General features: G+C 50.8%; 5 protein-coding genes across 5 annotated transcripts; 3 read left to right on the top strand and 2 right to left on the bottom strand.

Annotated features, from left to right (window-relative positions):
• Window positions 1-4,858: 4,858 nt before the first annotated feature.
• Window positions 4,859-6,177, bottom strand: J7T55_011470 (uncharacterized protein; the record flags this gene model as incomplete). The annotated part of the gene is made up of 4 exons (XM_053134832.1): window positions 4,859-5,375; window positions 5,426-5,779; window positions 5,834-5,961; window positions 6,148-6,177. 4 exons carry the CDS (start codon window positions 6,175-6,177, stop codon window positions 4,859-4,861), a joined length of 1,029 nt encoding a protein of 342 aa, XP_052999279.1.
• A 342-nt stretch (window positions 6,178-6,519) lies between these two features.
• J7T55_011469 (37s ribosomal protein rsm22) lies at window positions 6,520-7,311 on the top strand (the record flags this gene model as incomplete). The annotated part of the gene is made up of 3 exons (XM_053134821.1): window positions 6,520-6,589; window positions 6,667-7,088; window positions 7,156-7,311. 3 exons carry the CDS (start codon window positions 6,520-6,522, stop codon window positions 7,309-7,311), a joined length of 648 nt encoding a protein of 215 aa, XP_052999278.1.
• A 379-nt stretch (window positions 7,312-7,690) lies between these two features.
• J7T55_011468 (37S ribosomal protein Rsm22) lies at window positions 7,691-10,318 on the top strand (the record flags this gene model as incomplete). The annotated part of the gene is made up of 1 exon (XM_053134810.1): window positions 7,691-10,318. The coding sequence occupies one exon, from the start codon at window positions 7,691-7,693 to the stop codon at window positions 10,316-10,318; it is 2,628 nt and encodes an 875-aa protein (XP_052999277.1).
• A 1,359-nt stretch (window positions 10,319-11,677) lies between these two features.
• Window positions 11,678-14,770, top strand: J7T55_011467 (uncharacterized protein; the record flags this gene model as incomplete). Its single annotated transcript, XM_053134799.1, has 3 exons — window positions 11,678-12,105; window positions 12,165-14,627; window positions 14,719-14,770. 3 exons carry the CDS (start codon window positions 11,678-11,680, stop codon window positions 14,768-14,770), a joined length of 2,943 nt encoding a protein of 980 aa, XP_052999276.1.
• Window positions 14,771-15,123: 353 nt separating this feature from the next.
• J7T55_011466 (Interferon-induced GTP-binding protein Mx1) lies at window positions 15,124-17,395 on the bottom strand (the record flags this gene model as incomplete). Its single annotated transcript, XM_053134788.1, has 3 exons — window positions 15,124-15,816; window positions 15,867-16,333; window positions 16,390-17,395. The coding sequence occupies 3 exons, from the start codon at window positions 17,393-17,395 to the stop codon at window positions 15,124-15,126; spliced, it is 2,166 nt and encodes a 721-aa protein (XP_052999275.1).
• Window positions 17,396-17,996: the final 601 nt, after the last annotated feature.

The raw sequence follows: 17,996 nt of genomic DNA, 5'->3' as shown, positions 1-17,996 counted from the left end.
GACGAGATCAATCCACTGGCAATTTGGAGGCGCTAGACACCAATAATATGGAAAACTAACGTGTTCTGAGTGGAAGACCACAAAGTCGTGAAAACTAAGATGGCAAGGCTGCAGTGCTTGGGGACAGAGAAGCTGCAGCTACACGGTCAACGGAAGGTACAACCCAGACAGATAGAACCTGACATGTACTTTTTCAGGTGCCCATGGAGCTGCACATACAGCAAGTCTACTTCCAAGGGTAAACCAGACTGTACTCCAAACAGAAAGTACTCCTAGGGTGCTAGTCAAGTTTTGAAAGCCTATGTCTTCCTCCCAACACCGTTTGGCATGACTTGTGCCCTGTTGTTGTTTTTTACTCTTCTCCAGAACGGAAAATCTTCTGCAAAACAGTCGTCTGTGTTCGACGTGAACAAATTGCTTGATCACCACCAGAGCAATATCAGAGTAGTTGATGTAATCCAATGCACACAATTCACGACTGCCCTTGCACCCAGGTTGAATGCTTGCTCGTGTCTATCACTAGGCGCGAAACTGAAAGATCCCTTTTCTGGCCTTACTAGCGAGGAAGCCTGTAAAGTACCCTTCATCTCCGCCAGCTGGTATCCCTCTTCCTTCATGGGGTGCAATAAGTCGACGTGCTCTTGGTGCCGTAAACTTGTCACATTGTGTCTTGCTCGCGCCTGTCCTCCAAGGTCAATATCATGGTTGTAAAAGATAATTACATGAGATTTCGTCCCAAGGGAAGTCATCCCATGAAAATCTACGAGTGGCAGACTACACCGGGTCACATACCATTTCTTTTCAGCCGCACCGTCCAATCTTGAGAACCATTGTTCCATTTAGCCACCGCTGTGGGCTGAAAAGGCGCAAGTGGTGGAGGAGGTGGCGAGTTACCGTAGAATTTTCGGAGGTCCAAACGAATTTTGAATTCTTCTTCCTCGTCGTGGGCCGATTTGACCATTTTATAGCAGCACTGCTGGAGCATATCAAGTGATGGTTCTGCTCCAAGCACTTTAGTCTCCAAGGCTTGAGCTCGATTGGCCAGCCTGTCGAAGGAAGAGGCCGCTTGCTCCAGGCGGAGTATTGTGGCCTCAAGCGTACCTCTCTTCTGGGCCAAGGATCTCAAGGACTCGAGCTCTTTCTCTGTAGCAGCTAGCTTTGTCTTCAGCGCTCGAGCCTGTCCGTCCAAGTCATCGATGGAATCAAGTTGTTTCTGTGCCATTAGTAGCTTGTCTTGAATGGCACTTCCATGTGTAGCCAGATCCTGGAGTAGACTTTTGGGAAGCGCTTCATGCAACGCGCGTTTGATCACTTCAGGATCAGCGGGCATTTGCGTTTCCTCAGCTTTCCTCTTCTGTCCTGACACTATTGTCAAACTCGTATCATGTGACGAACTTTTGGCTGCCTCAGATCTCTTTCTTGCAATTTCAAATTCAATGGTCGTGAGGATGTCCACCATGGAATCCAGCTGGGGAAAGCCATCGACGTGGGTCCTTGAGTTTACCAATGACTCCTTGGAAGGATCTTTGGGAGGAAGTTTGACGGCGTGATCTATATCAGATGAAAGATGGGTCAGAAATTTTGTGTTGTCTTCCTGCGACCACCCTGAACCAAAGCCGTATCCACGAGCTGGACGCAAAAGCCTGCTCAGCTCAGCAGCAAACATTGTGAAGAAGAGGTCGGGTCCCGCGTCATGATGTATTGGCCGAAAGATGTTGGCGATCTTGCTGGCATGGGCCAAATCATTGGCCGAGATTTTCGACGAGCCTTTCCAAGTGCGCACAGTCATATTCATACCACAATTACGAAGATGCCTTACCGACACGCATGTATATGCTTCACCCGCAACGGGTCCATATACCAAATACTCTTCGGGATACCTTTGTGTAGAGAGACCCATCTCATAGAGGGCGGTAACGTGGTAGATCTCGTTATATTTTCTGCGGAGTGAGGTGTCGAACGCGGCAATGTATGCGTCTCTTCCTACGCCTGCATAGCCCAGAGCAGTTTGGAGGTCCGCTGCCCAAGAACTGAAGTGGCTATTAACACGCGGTCCCCCCAGATGTGTATTGATCTCCGACTTGATTTGGTCCTCAGGGATTTCAAAGATCGATTTATCGCGTGGTTCCCTGTGTGGGCCATAAAATGCATGTGGAGTCACGGCACTTGTTGTGTTCAATCCGGCGTTACCACCACTTGAAGTTTTCCAACCCCGGAACAAGAACCTCGGGACCTTTTCTTTCCATTCTGGTTCAAGTATTTCTTAGTGTTAGGCTATGTCATTTTAAATGCGATTTTCCAGAAGTGCTGTAAGACTTCACCCCTAATAGTTATGCTGCCTTTCATCTTCGAAGTTTGTGGGGGGTTAGCTTACTTGGGGGAACGGCCAACCGAGTATTCTGAGCTGACTTGTGAGGAATTGATTCCATCATATGGCCACGTAGTGCATCTGCCTGATTTGCTTGTTCTGTCGTAGATTAGATCAAGTGGGCGGCCATGTTGCATTTTGTTTACAAGATTTATACTAGCCCTGGAGGTGCTTAAGTGTGAGGCTACTATATATGTACCAGAACACACAAGAAAAGTCGACTGAGAAGGCTTTTTGAACGAATGTAATAGAACCATTTCCGGCACTCCAGTTCAATCTGGCACTTTCGAAGGTAGACGCACTTGAAAGAAGTCGAGTTACCTGGAATTAGCAGTTTGTGGTGACTATCTAGGTGCAAACTCTAGTATTGCCTGGAGTACATCAAAGTAGGAACAATGGCTCGGGAAATGGGTCCCAGGTTCTCACATAATGAGAACTCGAACATTGAAGTTCGAGGGTAAAAGCTTTGTGGTCTGACTTTTGGGTGTTGCTTTGTTTGTCAAATACCCCTTTGTGTCCTTTATGGAAAGAAACACCTAAAATTTAAGGATTTACTTGATATGTGTGTGTGTAGTGGTCAGTATCCTGCAAAACTTTACGACAAGAATTGAATTTTTTCCATCCAAATTTACATCATAATGCTCAAGTCGGGGTGGCTGGTCAATATATCCAAAGCGACCTTGATCAAGAAGCCCGGCAGCTGTTATTCTGTTGTGCGCGCGATATATGGCCCTCGTGGCTGGAATGCTGCCATTGCGCGGCCTTGCCCAGTTTTTTCTTATTTCTGCAAGCTTTGATTTGGCTTGTGTGCTAGGAGGGCGATATTCACTCGGAGCTTCCAAAGTTGTGGCTGTTACTTTCTTCTTCTGTTTGACATTCACTCTACAGACCCCAATTTTTGCGCAAATCCAAGTATATTCAAAGTGTCTCATTGCCAGTGTTATATACACCCAAATGCAAATTGGAAAGACATCTATTATGTATGCCTGAGAACGCATTCCTCAACCCCCCGTCGCACACTGACACTGTTGGTAATCGGATGACAGCGTACTGGGACAAGTCACCTGTTCAAAATCCACAATTGGATTGTCACCCAGGACCTGGCTTGTAGCCATGATGTCGAAGTGATACGCATATCCGAATTGATTGTTTCCACTAGCAAACATTTAGCAACTGCTCAATCAATATCGGTTACGACGATTCGACTCACCTCTGAGGGCACCACTTTTCATTACCGCTGTAAGGGCAGAGATTTGTAACCATCACAGTAATGCTGCTGCCGGACGCCCCTCCAGTTCCTTGGCCTGATGGAGCTGAGCCAGTAGACGTGAGTTTGAAGCAAGTTCCACAGCCTGAGCCGCACCATGTCGCGCTGCCGAAAATAGAGGTGGATGCCGCAGCAGTGTAGAGGCCATTGCCACCACTCTTCATGGTTCCGCAATTAGCAATCGGAATTCTGAGTGGGCCACAATTTCCCCCGGGCGCGGGTGGATGTGGTAAAGCAAAACACAACTCTACGGTTGGAATTGGCGGCGGCGGTGGTGGAAATCCAACCAAGCTAGACTTACCTGCCAAGCAAAAGCCGAGTTGCCGCTACCGCAGCCACACGCTCCTTTCAGACCATCATAGTAGCGCTGGGAACTTGTTAGTAGAAACGCACAGCTTGGACTTTACCGGTAACACTGACCGTGGTTGTCGCTTTGCCGCTTAGCGCTGCGACAGAAGTGGCCGATAGTGAAAGAACACTCAAGAGCTTCATGATTGCAGCCGAGAAATCTAGTCGGTGAAGACTCATACCACGGACAAACAAAATCTTTGCTCCTTGCTGGTCTGATATAAGAGCAGTCGGCGGTGGCAATGAAACAAATCATGAGAGCCGTAGAAATGCATGAGTGCGTTATTTGCGGGCTCTTACACAGTTGTAAGGCACACGGGTTGGCTCGGGAATTGTCCGAGCCATGTTTCAATCCCTCACAAACAGGCTGAGCAAAAATCTCATCATAGCTGTTTCGATTGTATTGATACTGGTGGGATTCCGCTTACGCAGTCGTCCTCGATATGGGAATCCAGGAACCTCAGCATCCGAAGTGGCCAGGAATGTGCCTGACTTCCCCACAATTCTTCAGGGGCTGACCCAGAAGCCCTTCCAGACCAACGGGATGACAGGCCATACCGAAAGCTTAGTTCGAGAGATCCAGATTCATTATATTAATCGAACCAGGGTTGTATCCATATGAACGGAACTCGGAGCGGCAGCCGATATTGTTTGCTAATCTGGTGGGTTTTCGATATAGGTGGCCGCCGGGAGCCAATCCCGCAGCGGCCTCTTTCTCACCACCCTTCCACGTCTCGTCATTTGTCTTGAAGGACGTAATCTCAGTATGAATGGGTGCAGCCGCGTGCCTGGAGGTTGTGAACATCAATGAATGTTTCGAACGCCCGACAAACCGGATTCTTGTCCAGTCATTGTTCCATCGCATGTGTACAGCTTTAGCTGTCGTCCCAAAGTCTCCTCAAGGCTGTCATCGAAATAAGGACTGCCTCGTCCGTTCGGATGGTTCTGCTACCTTGATTTGGCAGCACGTTGACCCAGTGATCGAATAGCTCCTTCGTCCGGCCTCCACTGATACCCATTCCACCTAGCTCTGGGTCATTCATAGAAGCGTACTCTAGGCCTCGCGGGCCTCCGAACACTATGAGAAGATGATTGAATGTCTGCCTCTTGAAAGGTGGGAATGCCTTGTTCGCAGGTGTGCCTCGTTCCGATGTCCCAATGCTCATGTCGTATCCGCCCTCGAACTGGCTCTCGGTAAAGACCGCTGAAAGTGAGCTTGCATTTCGGACAGAGAATCCCCAGTAGTAACCCGCCTCAGTGCGTGGCGTCTGGGGGTGCACTGGTTCCGGATTCTTCAGAGATTGGTCGGGGAACTGCAAGGTCACGCGCGTGTTTGGGGGGATTTCTTCAGAGATGGTCACGGGCCTCTGGAGTCCAATGTCCACGGATGTTCTGTCTCCTTGTTAGATGCGATGCGCCTACAGGCTGAGATGCTTGCTCACCCTTTTCCACCCTCCGGACGCCCTTTCACCGTGAATCCTTCCCGAAACGGCAGCCACTCATCTTTGTGAGGGTGATGCGGCATGTCGAGACTGGGCAACAGGCCGGCCCTTGCCAGGTTGTCGTGAAGCGGAAACAGTGCTTTGCGCATAAAAGGTGGCGTCTCCAGGTACCCTAAGACATGCGCGATGAAGTGACACGGATCAGTGTCACCAGTATATCGTTCCTTATCGACAGCGCGAGGACGAGAATCGCTAGGGCTATCATCGTAGACAACGACTTCGTCCACACAGAAGACAGCCAAGGCCCTGGCGATGCGGCCGGTGGTTGTTATTCTCTGGTCTGCGGTTTTTAAACTGGACCAAATTAGTCCACATTCTGACATGCGACGTCGATACGGCATAATTTACTCTGTGATGATGCTGCCAGGGACGGCGATTGACACCGTGAAGTCACGGCCGCCAGTTGGCTGGAACCTAGCCGATGGCTTGAAGGTGCTCGTGCTGGCATCTTCACCATCGTCGTCGGTTCTCCTCCTCTGCAAGTGGCTTGTCAGTATGATTGTCCACGAATAAGATGAATTTTGTTTCGATATCTTTCGAAAAGTTTCTGACAGATGCAGTAGGGCGGTTGGAACTGGCTTTCACTTAAGGCCGGGATTGCTGGCAGCAATCCTGGCGAGTGAGTGGATCGAGTGCAATGGTAAAGCGAGGGGGGAACTCACCTTAGCTCTATGATCTGCCGAATAAGACATGATCGAATGAGGGTACGAAAATGGAATGACTCTGTCGGCACCTGAAAGGGCTTTCTGTGATGTATGAACTCATCTGGACTGTCTCCCATTAAAACCTGCAACAATTCTCGATAAGGAATTCTGCCCCGTTATCCGCGACCGCCTTCCTTTTTCGATCAGCATCCTGCGGACCCTTGGTGCCTGGACTGACCGAGGGTGCGAGGCTAGGCACTCTCAGGCGACGCGGGTATCCGGCCAGATTTACTTACACCTATCCACGATCATCTCTGTGCACCCTACAGCCCTTCCCTCCGCAGTTCATTGCTGAGTTGGCTCTGCCACTAGAAGTTCTCTCCGCTACACATGGCTGTCCACGTTGGATCCTCGTCTGAATGGCGACAAATCCTCCAGTCCACCATCGTGGTGGCTGACTGTGAGTGCTCCGCTTTGCCCCAGCCATCCCCCTCGTTTCCCCTTCCAGCTCGCAAACTGACAGTTGCTTCATTGCAGTCCACGCCGACTGGTGCGGTCCTTGCAAAGCAATCGCGCCGACATTTGAATCCCTTGCAACCAAATTCTCCAAACCGAAGCGCATCACGTTCGCCAAGATCAACGTTGACAACCAGAGGGAGATCGCATCCCAATATGGCGTGCGCGCCATGCCTACCTTCATGATCTTCAAGAACGGCTCTGCCATCGAGACCTTACAGGGACCAAGCCCGCCAGCTTTGACTGCCGCAATCGAGAAGGCTGTCAAGCTGGCAGGTCCAGCCGCTGGGGGAGGATTCAGTGTGCCAGGGCGCACCCTAGGAGGCAGCGGTCCTGCTGGACAGTCCCGGCAGTCGCTTCGAAGGCCGATCAAATGGGATCTGAACAATTTTCTCAACGCGATCATCAATTTCTTTGGACTGTATTTGGTCTCGTTGTTCACGGTGAGTAGTCCTGAGCCCCCTCACGGCCATCCGTCCGGCGGCTTTATGCTGACAGCAGCGCCCACAGTTTGACCCCTACAAAGCTGCCGAAGCTTCGAAATACAACGTTCACAATCCTGTTGCACCGGCCGCTACCCCGAATGATTCTGCGACAGGTGGTGCCGTGAAGAAACCAGCTCCCAAGGCCACATTCCGGACTTTGGCCGACTTGGGAGGCGATTAGACGACGGAGCGCCACCACTTGGCGACGCTGGCAATACAAGGGGGCTTGTTTCTTGGTCTTAAGGGCCCGGCGTTTTGGGCGCGGAGCGGCGGGATATGCCGACAGGCGGTATTTTCACTGGGGACACTTTCCTTGACAGATAATGGGATCATTGATGAATGCATTTTTGAAAATCCCATCCTCAGTCCTTAAGCCTGAGTATGGTGCATGATTAATTGCCACTTAGTGGGGGAGCCCTGACCGCGTCATGTCACGTCTCCCGCGGCGCAAGCTCCTTGGAGCAATGCCTATTTGAAATTTGGAGCTTCCGGTTGGACCACTCGACCTACATATTTTTTTCTTTCTTAGTACATTCTCCTCAACACCGCAACACATCGCCATGCTTACTGCCAGGAGACTGCAGAACGCTTGTCCATCATGCGCAGCGCGGATTCTGAAATTTTATGTGCATTCAATCGCAGAAATTAATCCTGCCGCAGTTACAAATTCACGGCAGGCCTTCTCGAGAAGCAGGTTGCCTGGCCGGAGGCAAAATGCGCGATTCTTGTCGACAACGTCGACGAAATCGCAGGATGGGCGCACCGAGGACGTAGGTGAGGGTCAGATGTCACATCATGTCCCAGAAGAACTCACGGCACGACCGGACCAGCCACGATTACCACCGAACCAAGACCCCGAAACGATAGTCCGACAGGCGAAGCGCATGTTTGGCGACACCCTCCCAAGCGGTTATTTGTCCGAGGAGGAACATAAAGTGTATGAAAGACTTTATGGAGCACCACTACGTGCCACAAGACCAGAAGATGTCGGGTTCGGGTCTCTCGGTGAGGTCGGAGACGAAGATGCGTTTGGCCCGACAAAGAATGCGCTGCTAAGAGAGACTCAGCATGGCAGACTGGAAGAGGTGGAATACACATCGCAGTCTGTTCCGAGGGTTGGCGAAGCTGAGGACGAAGAAGACCTCGTAGGGGAGCTGCTGACACCCCGGCCACCGAGTGATGCGCAACTTGGATACATCGAGGCCAATGCCAGCAACCAGCGCGAGTACGATGCTCTCCTACAGCTCCAGAAGGATTTTGAAGCGGCAAGGATCATTGCAGTCCAAGACGCGGTGGTAGCCGCGTCGCAAGAGGCGGCATACGAAGCACAGCTGGGAGAGGAAGAAGTAGAGGAGGAATACGAGGACGAGGAGGAGGGGGAAGAAGAAGATGTTGATGATGGGGAACCAGATGCCCAACTTTTGGACTGGTTTCCAGGTCAGGAAGGCCCACGGCAACACCAGTACACAACGGAGGGCCAGTTCAGAACATCACCGAGCACGCTGCAGCTGCCGAATGTCGATTTTGTTGAACCCATTGCACAATTGCTCAAGAGAACGGACACAAAACACATCCGAGCTACGGCCGAGAAGCACTGTGGTGGTCCCGGCCTCCCGCACTCGCCAGCTACTCCCCGGTCCGGTAGAAACCTGCCGCAAAAAGGTCTGGGTTTGGAAGCAGGGCACCACAGGATGTCAGAAATTGATGCAGACGCTTTCATTGCAACCGCGCTGCCTGGTATTTACGCGTCTGTCGCGAGCACTCTGGTAGAGGTGCGCAAGAGGCTTGGCCCGGAATGGCTACGCGGCCTTCTGAACCGAAAAGACGCCAACGGCGAAGGACCCCGGGTCCTTGACGCTGGTGCTGGTGGTGCTGGATTGGCAGCATGGCAGAGCGTGCTACAGACGGAGTGGGATATGTTGCGCGACAAGGACGGAGCCAGCGAGCCAGACCCAGGACCGCCAGGGAAGAGGACAGTCGTTGTTGGGTCGAATCAACTACGACACCGGATCTCGCGATTTCTTGAGAATACTCAATTTCTGCCCCGCCTGCCAAACTACACGCACTCGGTAGACAACATGGAGAAGCAACTTGATGCTTCCGAGGTTCCACAAAACCGGAAGGTGTACGATGTGATCATCGCTACACACCTCCTAATGCCCCTCGAAAAGGACTGGAGGAGGAGAGACATCCTCGATAACCTGTGGTCATTACTATCGCCCGAAGGTGGTGTGCTTATCGTTTTAGAGAAGGGACATCCAAGAGGATTTGAGGCTGTTGCCGACGTTCGCGAACGCATCCTCGAGAAGTACATTGTCCCTCCTACAGCCCAAGGCGCACCAGAGAACATTGAGCAGGATGTGGAGCGGACTCGTGAGCCCGGCATGATTGTTGCGCCATGTACGAACCACTCCAAATGTCCCATGTACCTGAATCCTGGCATCAGTCCAGGACGTAAGGACTTCTGCCACTTTAGCCAGCGATTTATCCGCCCTCCATTTCTGCAAAGGATATTAGAAGCAAACCACCGCAATCATGAGGACATCAACTTCAGCTACATCGCAGTCCGCCGCGGCATGCCAGCTTCGAACCCCACTTCGCAGGAGCCTCCCTCAACTGGTGCCGAGGACAGTTCTGATCTTGTCAGCCCGAAACCCGTCCTTCAGGGCGTGGAGGCTACAACAAAAGCTTTCGCTGGTTACGAAGACGTGGCGTCCGACAGTTCAGACCGTCCTCATCCGCTCTCCCTCCCACGCAATATTCTCCCGCCGCTCAAGCGCAAGGGCCATGTGACGCTCGACCTCTGCACGCCAGCAGGCGCTATCGAGCGATGGACCGTGCCCCGGAGCTTCAGCAAGCAGGCGTATCACGACGCGCGCAAGGCAAGATGGGGTGATCTGTGGGCTCTGGGTGCGAAGACTCGCGTGAGGCGTGCGGTACGGCTCGGCAGGGGCATTGCCGAAGGCGAGGTGATACCCCAGGATGGTGGAGTCCGGGCTACCAGGGCTTCTACGAGTGGCAAGAAGGGGCGGGCCAAGGTCGTGGAGCTGGATTATGATGGCAAGGGCGTCTTGTCGGGTAGGCCACGGGGTCTTGTTGGGCAGAGGCCTGAGAGGAGGACAAAGAGCGGGAGAAAGCCGCCTCGGAAAAGAAATCTTCTGAAGGAAGAGGAAGAGGATGAGTATTGAGTGTATTCTGGTGCGATGAGGCATATAGCCCCAGCTGTGCTAAGTGCTACGTGATAATCCTGGATATGCGTCGTCAGACTGGACGGGCAGGGACGCAGTGCTCTCGTCGTAATGAGATCTCCTCTTCAATGTTCTTGTATTAGAGGCTGGACTGTGCTTCTTTCACTTCGCGCTTTGAATGTCTCCATCTTCATGAACCCGCACACCGACCTGTCTTCACTGCCCACGCTGGCGTTCGCCTCCATTGTTGACTCTAGCTTCCTGGCAATCAGCGAGGAAAACATGCTCTGAGTGACATTCAACCTCAGGGCGGCGGAATTTAATGACGATGGATTTCCATACAGGTCTGGGGGCATAGGAACAAGCTGCGGTCAGTCCTTCATTAAGAGCGGTTTTCCGCTATTCTTCAACCCTGGTCATGGAGCCCTCGGCAGAGTCAACATATCATGCGTGCTTAAGAGTCTGTTTGACAGGCTGAACTGTTACAGCTTGACTCGATTTCAACATCCTGGCGTGACTAGACCATGAGGATTATCCAACTCTTGCTAGGTATCCATTCTCTTACGAGCAGACCACTACTTTCACAGCATATCTGCTAGAGGTAGATTAGACTCCTTCACCACACAGCTCTGTATGGACAGGCTTATTCGGCTTGAAGGTTGCGGCCGCTGCAAAAGGGTACTCAAATAGCCAAAGCTCTCCGCTTCATTCTTTTTTCTATCAAACACTATTCAGAACATATCGTCAACAAGCAGTTTCTATTATCAAATACATTACTTCAGAGCCTTAGGACCGCGCATTGATCAACGTGTTGCTACTTCTCAGCATAGCCTCTTATGGATCGTGGTATCAGAAGACTCCCGCGTTCTTTCTTCTACAACAGCGTGCGAGTCGAAGCACCAAGTGCTCTTGCTCATCGTCTTGCTGCCAAGAATGTCACTTGTAAGGTCCTGGCCGTTAGGACCACCGCGTCAGTGACATGTACAGCGTGTGAGAAATGAAATAAAATTGTACTTAACACCAGCAAGCCAATCAGCACCTAGTGCTGTGTGGCTGTGTGATAGGTAACGTCACTATATGTAAGTTTCAGTCCAATTCCCGTTTTGTTGTCTCATGGTTGGCTCACTTGTTTTTGGGTGAGCAGGCTGCAGTCTCTGGTGCCAATGGACGGCTAGCGAGAGGTGCATGCAACTCTGCGATAGCTGAAGAATGAATTGGGTGGCTGTGTCACCACACACAAGCATGGCGAACGCCCATATATGGGTTGGTAGGTAGTGAGCCCCGCCTGAAAACCGTGTGCTGCCAATTCAAATCAACTTCTCATGCACTATTGAAATTCTCGACCCTGCCTGTCAAATAATGATGGATCCATTATCGGCAATAAGCTTAGCTTCCGCTGTCATATCTTTCATCGATTTTGGTAGCGAGCTTCTCAGCGACGCTCACGAGATCTACCATTCGGCGAATGGGCTCAGCAAAGGCTTTGAGGGCATCCAGGACGCCTGCAAGAGATCGGAAGAAGTCACCCTAGCCATCCAGTCTAAAACCAAGATCACAGGCGATGAAAGCCTGCGAAGGCTTGCCGACTCTTGCCTTGACACGTCGAAGGAAATGGCACGAATCTTGAATGGAATGGAATCGGCAGAAAATGGGAAACGTACTGGTAAACTGAGAAGTGTTCGCAAGGCTCTTGTTCAATACCGCGGCAAGGGAAAAGTCGAAGAACTCAACCAGAAGCTGCAACGCCATAGCCGAGATCTTTCGTATTATCTCATATACATGACAAGGTAGTCTATGTTGAAATGGCTTGACTCGTGGAATTGTTTTTGGTGTTGACATTTCCCAGCAACCAACAGAGCGATGTCCTGAAGGAACTCCGTGTTTTGCAGAGGACTTGCGAGTCTTGGCACCTCAATCAGAAGGAGAGGCTTGAGATCGTCTTTTCTTTCGTCGACACAATCAAGCAGACAGCCTCGACCTCTTTGTGGGACCCAGAGAATATCGCACGAATTGGTGCCATACTACCTAAGATACGTGAAGACGGCCATAAGATCCGGAGGGAACAAGAAGTCATCAAATCCCTCAATTACCAAGCCAGAAAGTTCCGGTACGAAGCCATTCAAGATGCACATATACGGACCTTCGAATGGGTATTTTCGTCGGGGCATGCACACGGCAAAATTTTGACCTGGCTCGAAAACGACGTTGGAATCTTTTGGGTGTCTGGAAAACCAGGATCGGGCAAGTCAACGCTCATGAAATTCATCGTTGAAGACCCTAGAACCAGAGAAGCGCTAGCGAGTTGGGCTGGAAGAAAGTCATGCGTGACTGCGTCACACTTCTTCTGGATCTCTGGTGCCACGGTCCAGACGTCTCAAGAGGGACTATTCCGCTCACTGTTGTATGAAATACTCAGAGAGCGGCCGCAGTTGGTGGAGAGTCTGTACCCCAGTCTCTGGGAGCAGGCTGGAGGGACTAACCCATCCGAACAGGAATACGACCAAATATGGTCTCGACGCTCCTTAAGAAATATTATCTCTCGGCTAAAAGACTATCGTGACGATGACACAAAGTTCTGCTTTTTCATCGACGGTTTAGACGAGTACAAAGGCGACCATCTCGATATGGTCAAGACACTTGAAGAACTCGTTCTATCAGAGAGCATCAAAGTTTGCGTATCTAGCCGGCCATGGAACGTGTTCGCCGATGCATTCGGGAATGTTCCCACCCGCAAGATTTCGGTACAGGATCTGGCCCACAACGACCTCGTTGCCTATGCACAAGATAAGTTAGGGCAGCATCATCTCTGGGAAGAACTCACACATGAGGTACAGAAACAGATCGTGGGAACAATTCTTCAAAAGGCTCAAGGTGTTTTTCTTTGGGTCTATCTCGTTGTGAAACAACTTCGTGAAGGACTCAGTAACGGAGACACAGTTGAGGTCTTGCAACAACGGGTCCGAGACTTTCCTCCCGACCTCGAAGAGTTCTTCTCCCGCATGATGGCATCTATCGACCGTCTCTACCTTCCTCATACTGCGAGGGCTTTCCAAGTCGCTTTGCACGCCCTCAACCCGTTGCCGACCCTACTGTACTCATTCTTGGATGACGAGAAAGAGGACGAGCAATATGCTTTGCGCCTGCCTAGACAACGCTTTGATGATGAGGCACTTGAGAGAAGAATTGGGAAAATACCCCGGCTACTAGAAGCACGATGTAAAGGTCTATTGGAGATTGTTATTAGTGAAGATCCGCTATACGGAGAACAATGTCTTCAGCCACGGGTAGAATTTATCCACCGCACTGCGAGGGATTTCCTTCGAACTCGACAGATGGCCATTCTTCTGGAAGAGAGCGCGGCAGGCTTCGAGCCTTACTCGTCGATCCTGCGAGCTTACGTTGCCGGGATCAAAGCAGTGAAGGCGCAGCGACAACCTAAGACTTGGGGAAATTGGGGAGAGAGAAAAGACGTTCCGAACATTGTTCTGGATGCCCTTGCCTATGCATACAGGGCAGAAAAGCAAGCGAATGTTGTCGAAAATGCCGTCTTGGGCGAACTCGCTGCTACTCTTCAGGAAATTAAGAGGTTACAAGGTGGCGTCATGGCTTGGCTCGATGAGCTGGTGATTGGAGTACCAGGCGTACCTTACCGGATGGTCCTTGACCCAGGGCCCAATCCAGATCCCTTTCATGTGCTGGTTCTTAGATTCGGGCTCATGAAGTACTTTGCCGACCTGAAGGACCTTCAGTACACCGCGTGCGGCGCTTCCCTTCTCCTCATCTGCATCATCCATCTTCATTTTCAGCATCGGAAGTACGGAAGCGATATATATGGCTCCACCATGGCTGTGTTGGACAAAGCTACTGAGACAATCCATACATTGCCCGATATTCACCGTGACAACGACTACCCAAAATCGCTTGGCATGCTCGACATGTTGCACACGACACGACAGCCGACAGATCAGGACGCCAGGTTTCAAGTTATAAAAGCTCTCATTGAATTTGGTGGTGATGTATATTCCTCCTCAGCTCCGCAAGTCTGGGATTTTCTGCTCGATTCGTTACTGTATCCCCACCAAGAGCTCCTTACTGACACGCAGATCACGGATTTGTTGGTCTTGGCTATCGAGACTGGTGCTCAATTGGATCCGAATAGAATCATAGACATGAGGGGAGCCGTCACACCTTTTCTGTACTCGAGAATTACCAGAGCTTGGGAACACCGCTTCAATTTAACTGGCACTTCCGTGCTCTCACAGGACCTCAGACGAAACCCAGACAACTTGAGGGGGTCGGACGTGACCCGGTTGGTCGATAAACAATGGTTCCGGCTTATACTAGCCTGCTTTTACCCTTATTTTATCCTCTCTCTGTGGATATACGCCAACACTTTGCAGCGATTCATTGGAATTGCGAGAGGTGCGTGGCGCCTTGGCCAGTCGATTGTAACGCGGGCTGCTCTCTATTTACACAACTTTTTATATTAGTTAGGTGTTCATGGATCCAGTTGTAAATTTCCATTTGAAATATCCTACAACTAGAGGTTTCTAGGAACCACGAAGCAAGTTGAATGTGAAAGATAGGCAAGAGTTTGCCGAGTGTATTGTCAACCTCAACCTTGAATAAGCCCATAATAGAAAACTACATTCTTATGAAAGGATAGAACTCTGTATTCATCAGAAATTTCGATAACTCCAAAAATTCAACTTCACACGCAGACTATCGAACCTCGTATCAAAGGGAAATCGACCAATATCGTCCTGATGTATCCCTTAGGATGGACGAATTTTCCTCATGAGCACTCATCCACGCAGAACTAGCATTGCTTTCTCCAGACCATCTATATCCCTTCTTAACCGTTCTCTCTCCTGTCTTGTAGCATGATCTTCGCCTGCGACCATCTCCAGCACATCAGCGCTGAGGTCGAAGACAAGCTCCGTACTGAAGACATGGAGTGGGCTGCTCTCGCCATTGAGCAGAAAGTGGTCGATCACCTGCTGGCAAATGACATCGACGAAACGCTTCACGGAGACCTTGTAGTAGCTTTCCAGTATGTCGTGTAGGTATTCGCGCACTTGCTCCGGGTTAGACCTGGTGGTGTTGAAGCTGCTGAGCGACGCCAGCCTGATCACGGGTTCTTCAGAGTCTGCACTGCTGATGGCCAGGCTGCGCAGAGATTTCTGGAGACGTTTGCCTTGGCCTTTCTGCAGCTCAGAGTTGAAGTAGTGGTTGTAGGTGGTGGGCTTTCCCTCGCGCTCCACGTGCAAGAGGAAGCTGGCATGCTGCATGCTGCGCTTGTAAGACGCTTGCAGCTTCTCCAGGAGGACATTGTCCCATAGTTGCGCCATAACCTGCTTGTCGACACACACGTGGGCGAGTAACTCGCGAATGAAATGGTGCACCAGTGCGATCGCATCACTAATATGGGACATGACAAGATCCTCCCAACGCCTGGATTGCTCCTTGAAAGTGGTACCCAGCAAAGCGCCCCCAAACTGCGAATTATCAGCACCCAATTAACGTCAAAATTGATTTGTCCACTTACCGTGCCCAGCTCAGGCCCGCGGCTCTTCCGGAAGATGTCCTCAATGTGCTCCATGATGGATTCATCCGACGGCTCCGGACACTCGAAGCGCTCGGTACGGATAATGTCCTCTAGGTCCTGGTCTGTGTCACTGGGTATGTCAAATTCGACCTCTGGCAGCTGAGTTTGTGGCTGCTTGCCCCGAACATCTTTGATATAGGAGTCCTCGAAACGTCGGGTATGGCCCCTCTGAGAGAAAACCTCAGAGAAAACCTCGTTCAGCCTAATGATTCTTGTGATGAGTCTCATTTCCAGCCGGTCGTTGAAGATGGGGTTCTCAGTGTAGAAAGCGTTGAGCGAGTAGCCAACAACTTTCTCAAAGTCGGCTGCAAGCTTTCCTAGATAAGCTCTTTGAGACTGCTCATTGCTCCTTGATACACCCATGGCTTCCGCCTTTTTGCGGCACTCGGAAAGGTTCTTAGTGATCTCTATTGAGACGAGATTCAGTAACCGCGGCACCTGAGACGGGGTCGAGCCAGCTTACCTTTCTTGACTGCGGGAAACTCCTTTTTCGAAATGTCCATGAGGAGGTCTCGTAGAATTAACTTGAGTGCACCACTTCCCAGTCTCTTTGAAGATGCAACCGACAGCCAAGGATCATCTCGGAAGAAAGCCCTTTCATCGTCGTCTCGTCTCTGCAGTGAAGAACTGTAATCGTCGGCCCCACGGTTTTTGACAAGGCAATACCCCAGCTTGAGGTCCTGGCGCTTTCCTTGAATGAGTTCCAGTATATTCTGCTGCATCGCTCTTTCTGGGGCAAGATCGGGCTTGGTCAGGACCCCCATTGTCCTCCACCCGTAGGGGTCGGCATCCTTAGCAAGCCTGAGAATCTCCTGGGTGGCGATGTCCACATTGCAGGGGATGACAGCCAAGATTATCGTCCTAGCATCTTTCATGTAGCGTTTGACCATTGAAGTTACTAATGTGATATCGCTCTCAGTGGTCAGACCTCGAGTTGCTGCTCGAAAGATACCAGGGACGTCGATAACTGTAAGGCCTGGCTGATCCGGACCATTGATCTCAATACTCAAGACATCTTCGCTGAAGGTTACTAAGCCATCATCTTCGCCACTGGCATCGCCAGCACTTGATCGTATGCCCATAGCATGGTTGGCTTCCGCGAAGATGTCTGCAAGATCCTGTGGGTTCATCTCATCAAGACAGCGGCGGAACTTCCGCAGTCTTTGCTTGACGATGTCATCGGCATCCGGACGCGGAATAATACTTATCAAAACACTGTTCTTGGGCTCCCGCCGACAGGCAATCTGCGTTGCATATCTCGTGCAAAGACCAGCCGCTCGAGGGAACGAGAAACCGGTGAGGCTCTCAAGAACCGAGCTTTTCCCTGAAGACTGGTCTCCAACGACAATAAGCTGGGGAAGAGAGACGATGCAGCCGACATTGAGCTCTCTCAGTTTGTCGATCTTGTCTAAGAGTGCTTGGTTGCCGAGACCTTCGACTAGGTAGTCTCTTTTGGTGGTGCTGCCCATTTCAAGGAAGTTCTTGGGGATGGGGGGGATAGACAAAGATGTGAGTGAGATTGGTAAGTACTCAAAAACAGCTTGTTGAACAGAGAAAGAGAATAGCATCAAGGAATAGAACGGCGGGTTATCTCTAGATTTAAGTAGACTTGCCGTGATACTGCTGCCCAAAGAATGAGCTCGGTTCTTAAAATCTACTTCTGGAAGATGAAGGCAACGAGGCTGATTTTCATAGGCCCGATCCTCTTCGATATCAAAAAGCCTTGCTCCTTGGCAGTGCCCGCAGCGATGTCAGGGGTGCTGTTGGTTGTTGGTTCAACTTCTTGTCGGCCTCATGCAGGAGCTCCCAACCGCGCCATTGGTTTGCCATCTTCGTGGTAGGCCTCATGCAGAAGCTCAAGCCCGTCATTCCCATGTGAATACAACCAGAAAAGCTGTTCGCGAAAATACAAGGACTTTAGCATTGTCTCAACTAAGGTGGTGAAACTTTAGTTGCATTCAAATGTGAATATGCTATACGTCTATTCGTCTAGAATAGTCTCTGAACGGGATTTTGACATGGCATCAATTAATTTCACCGCTGATTGATTGAAATTCTCACGACAGACTG

The sequence above is a fragment of the Diaporthe amygdali genome (assembly GCF_026229845.1).
Source record: "Diaporthe amygdali strain CAA958 chromosome Unknown NODE_2_length_3802984_cov_64_841326, whole genome shotgun sequence".
NCBI classification, from domain to species: domain Eukaryota; kingdom Fungi; phylum Ascomycota; class Sordariomycetes; order Diaporthales; family Diaporthaceae; genus Diaporthe; species Diaporthe amygdali.
This window is presented reverse-complemented; position numbering and strand designations above follow the sequence as displayed.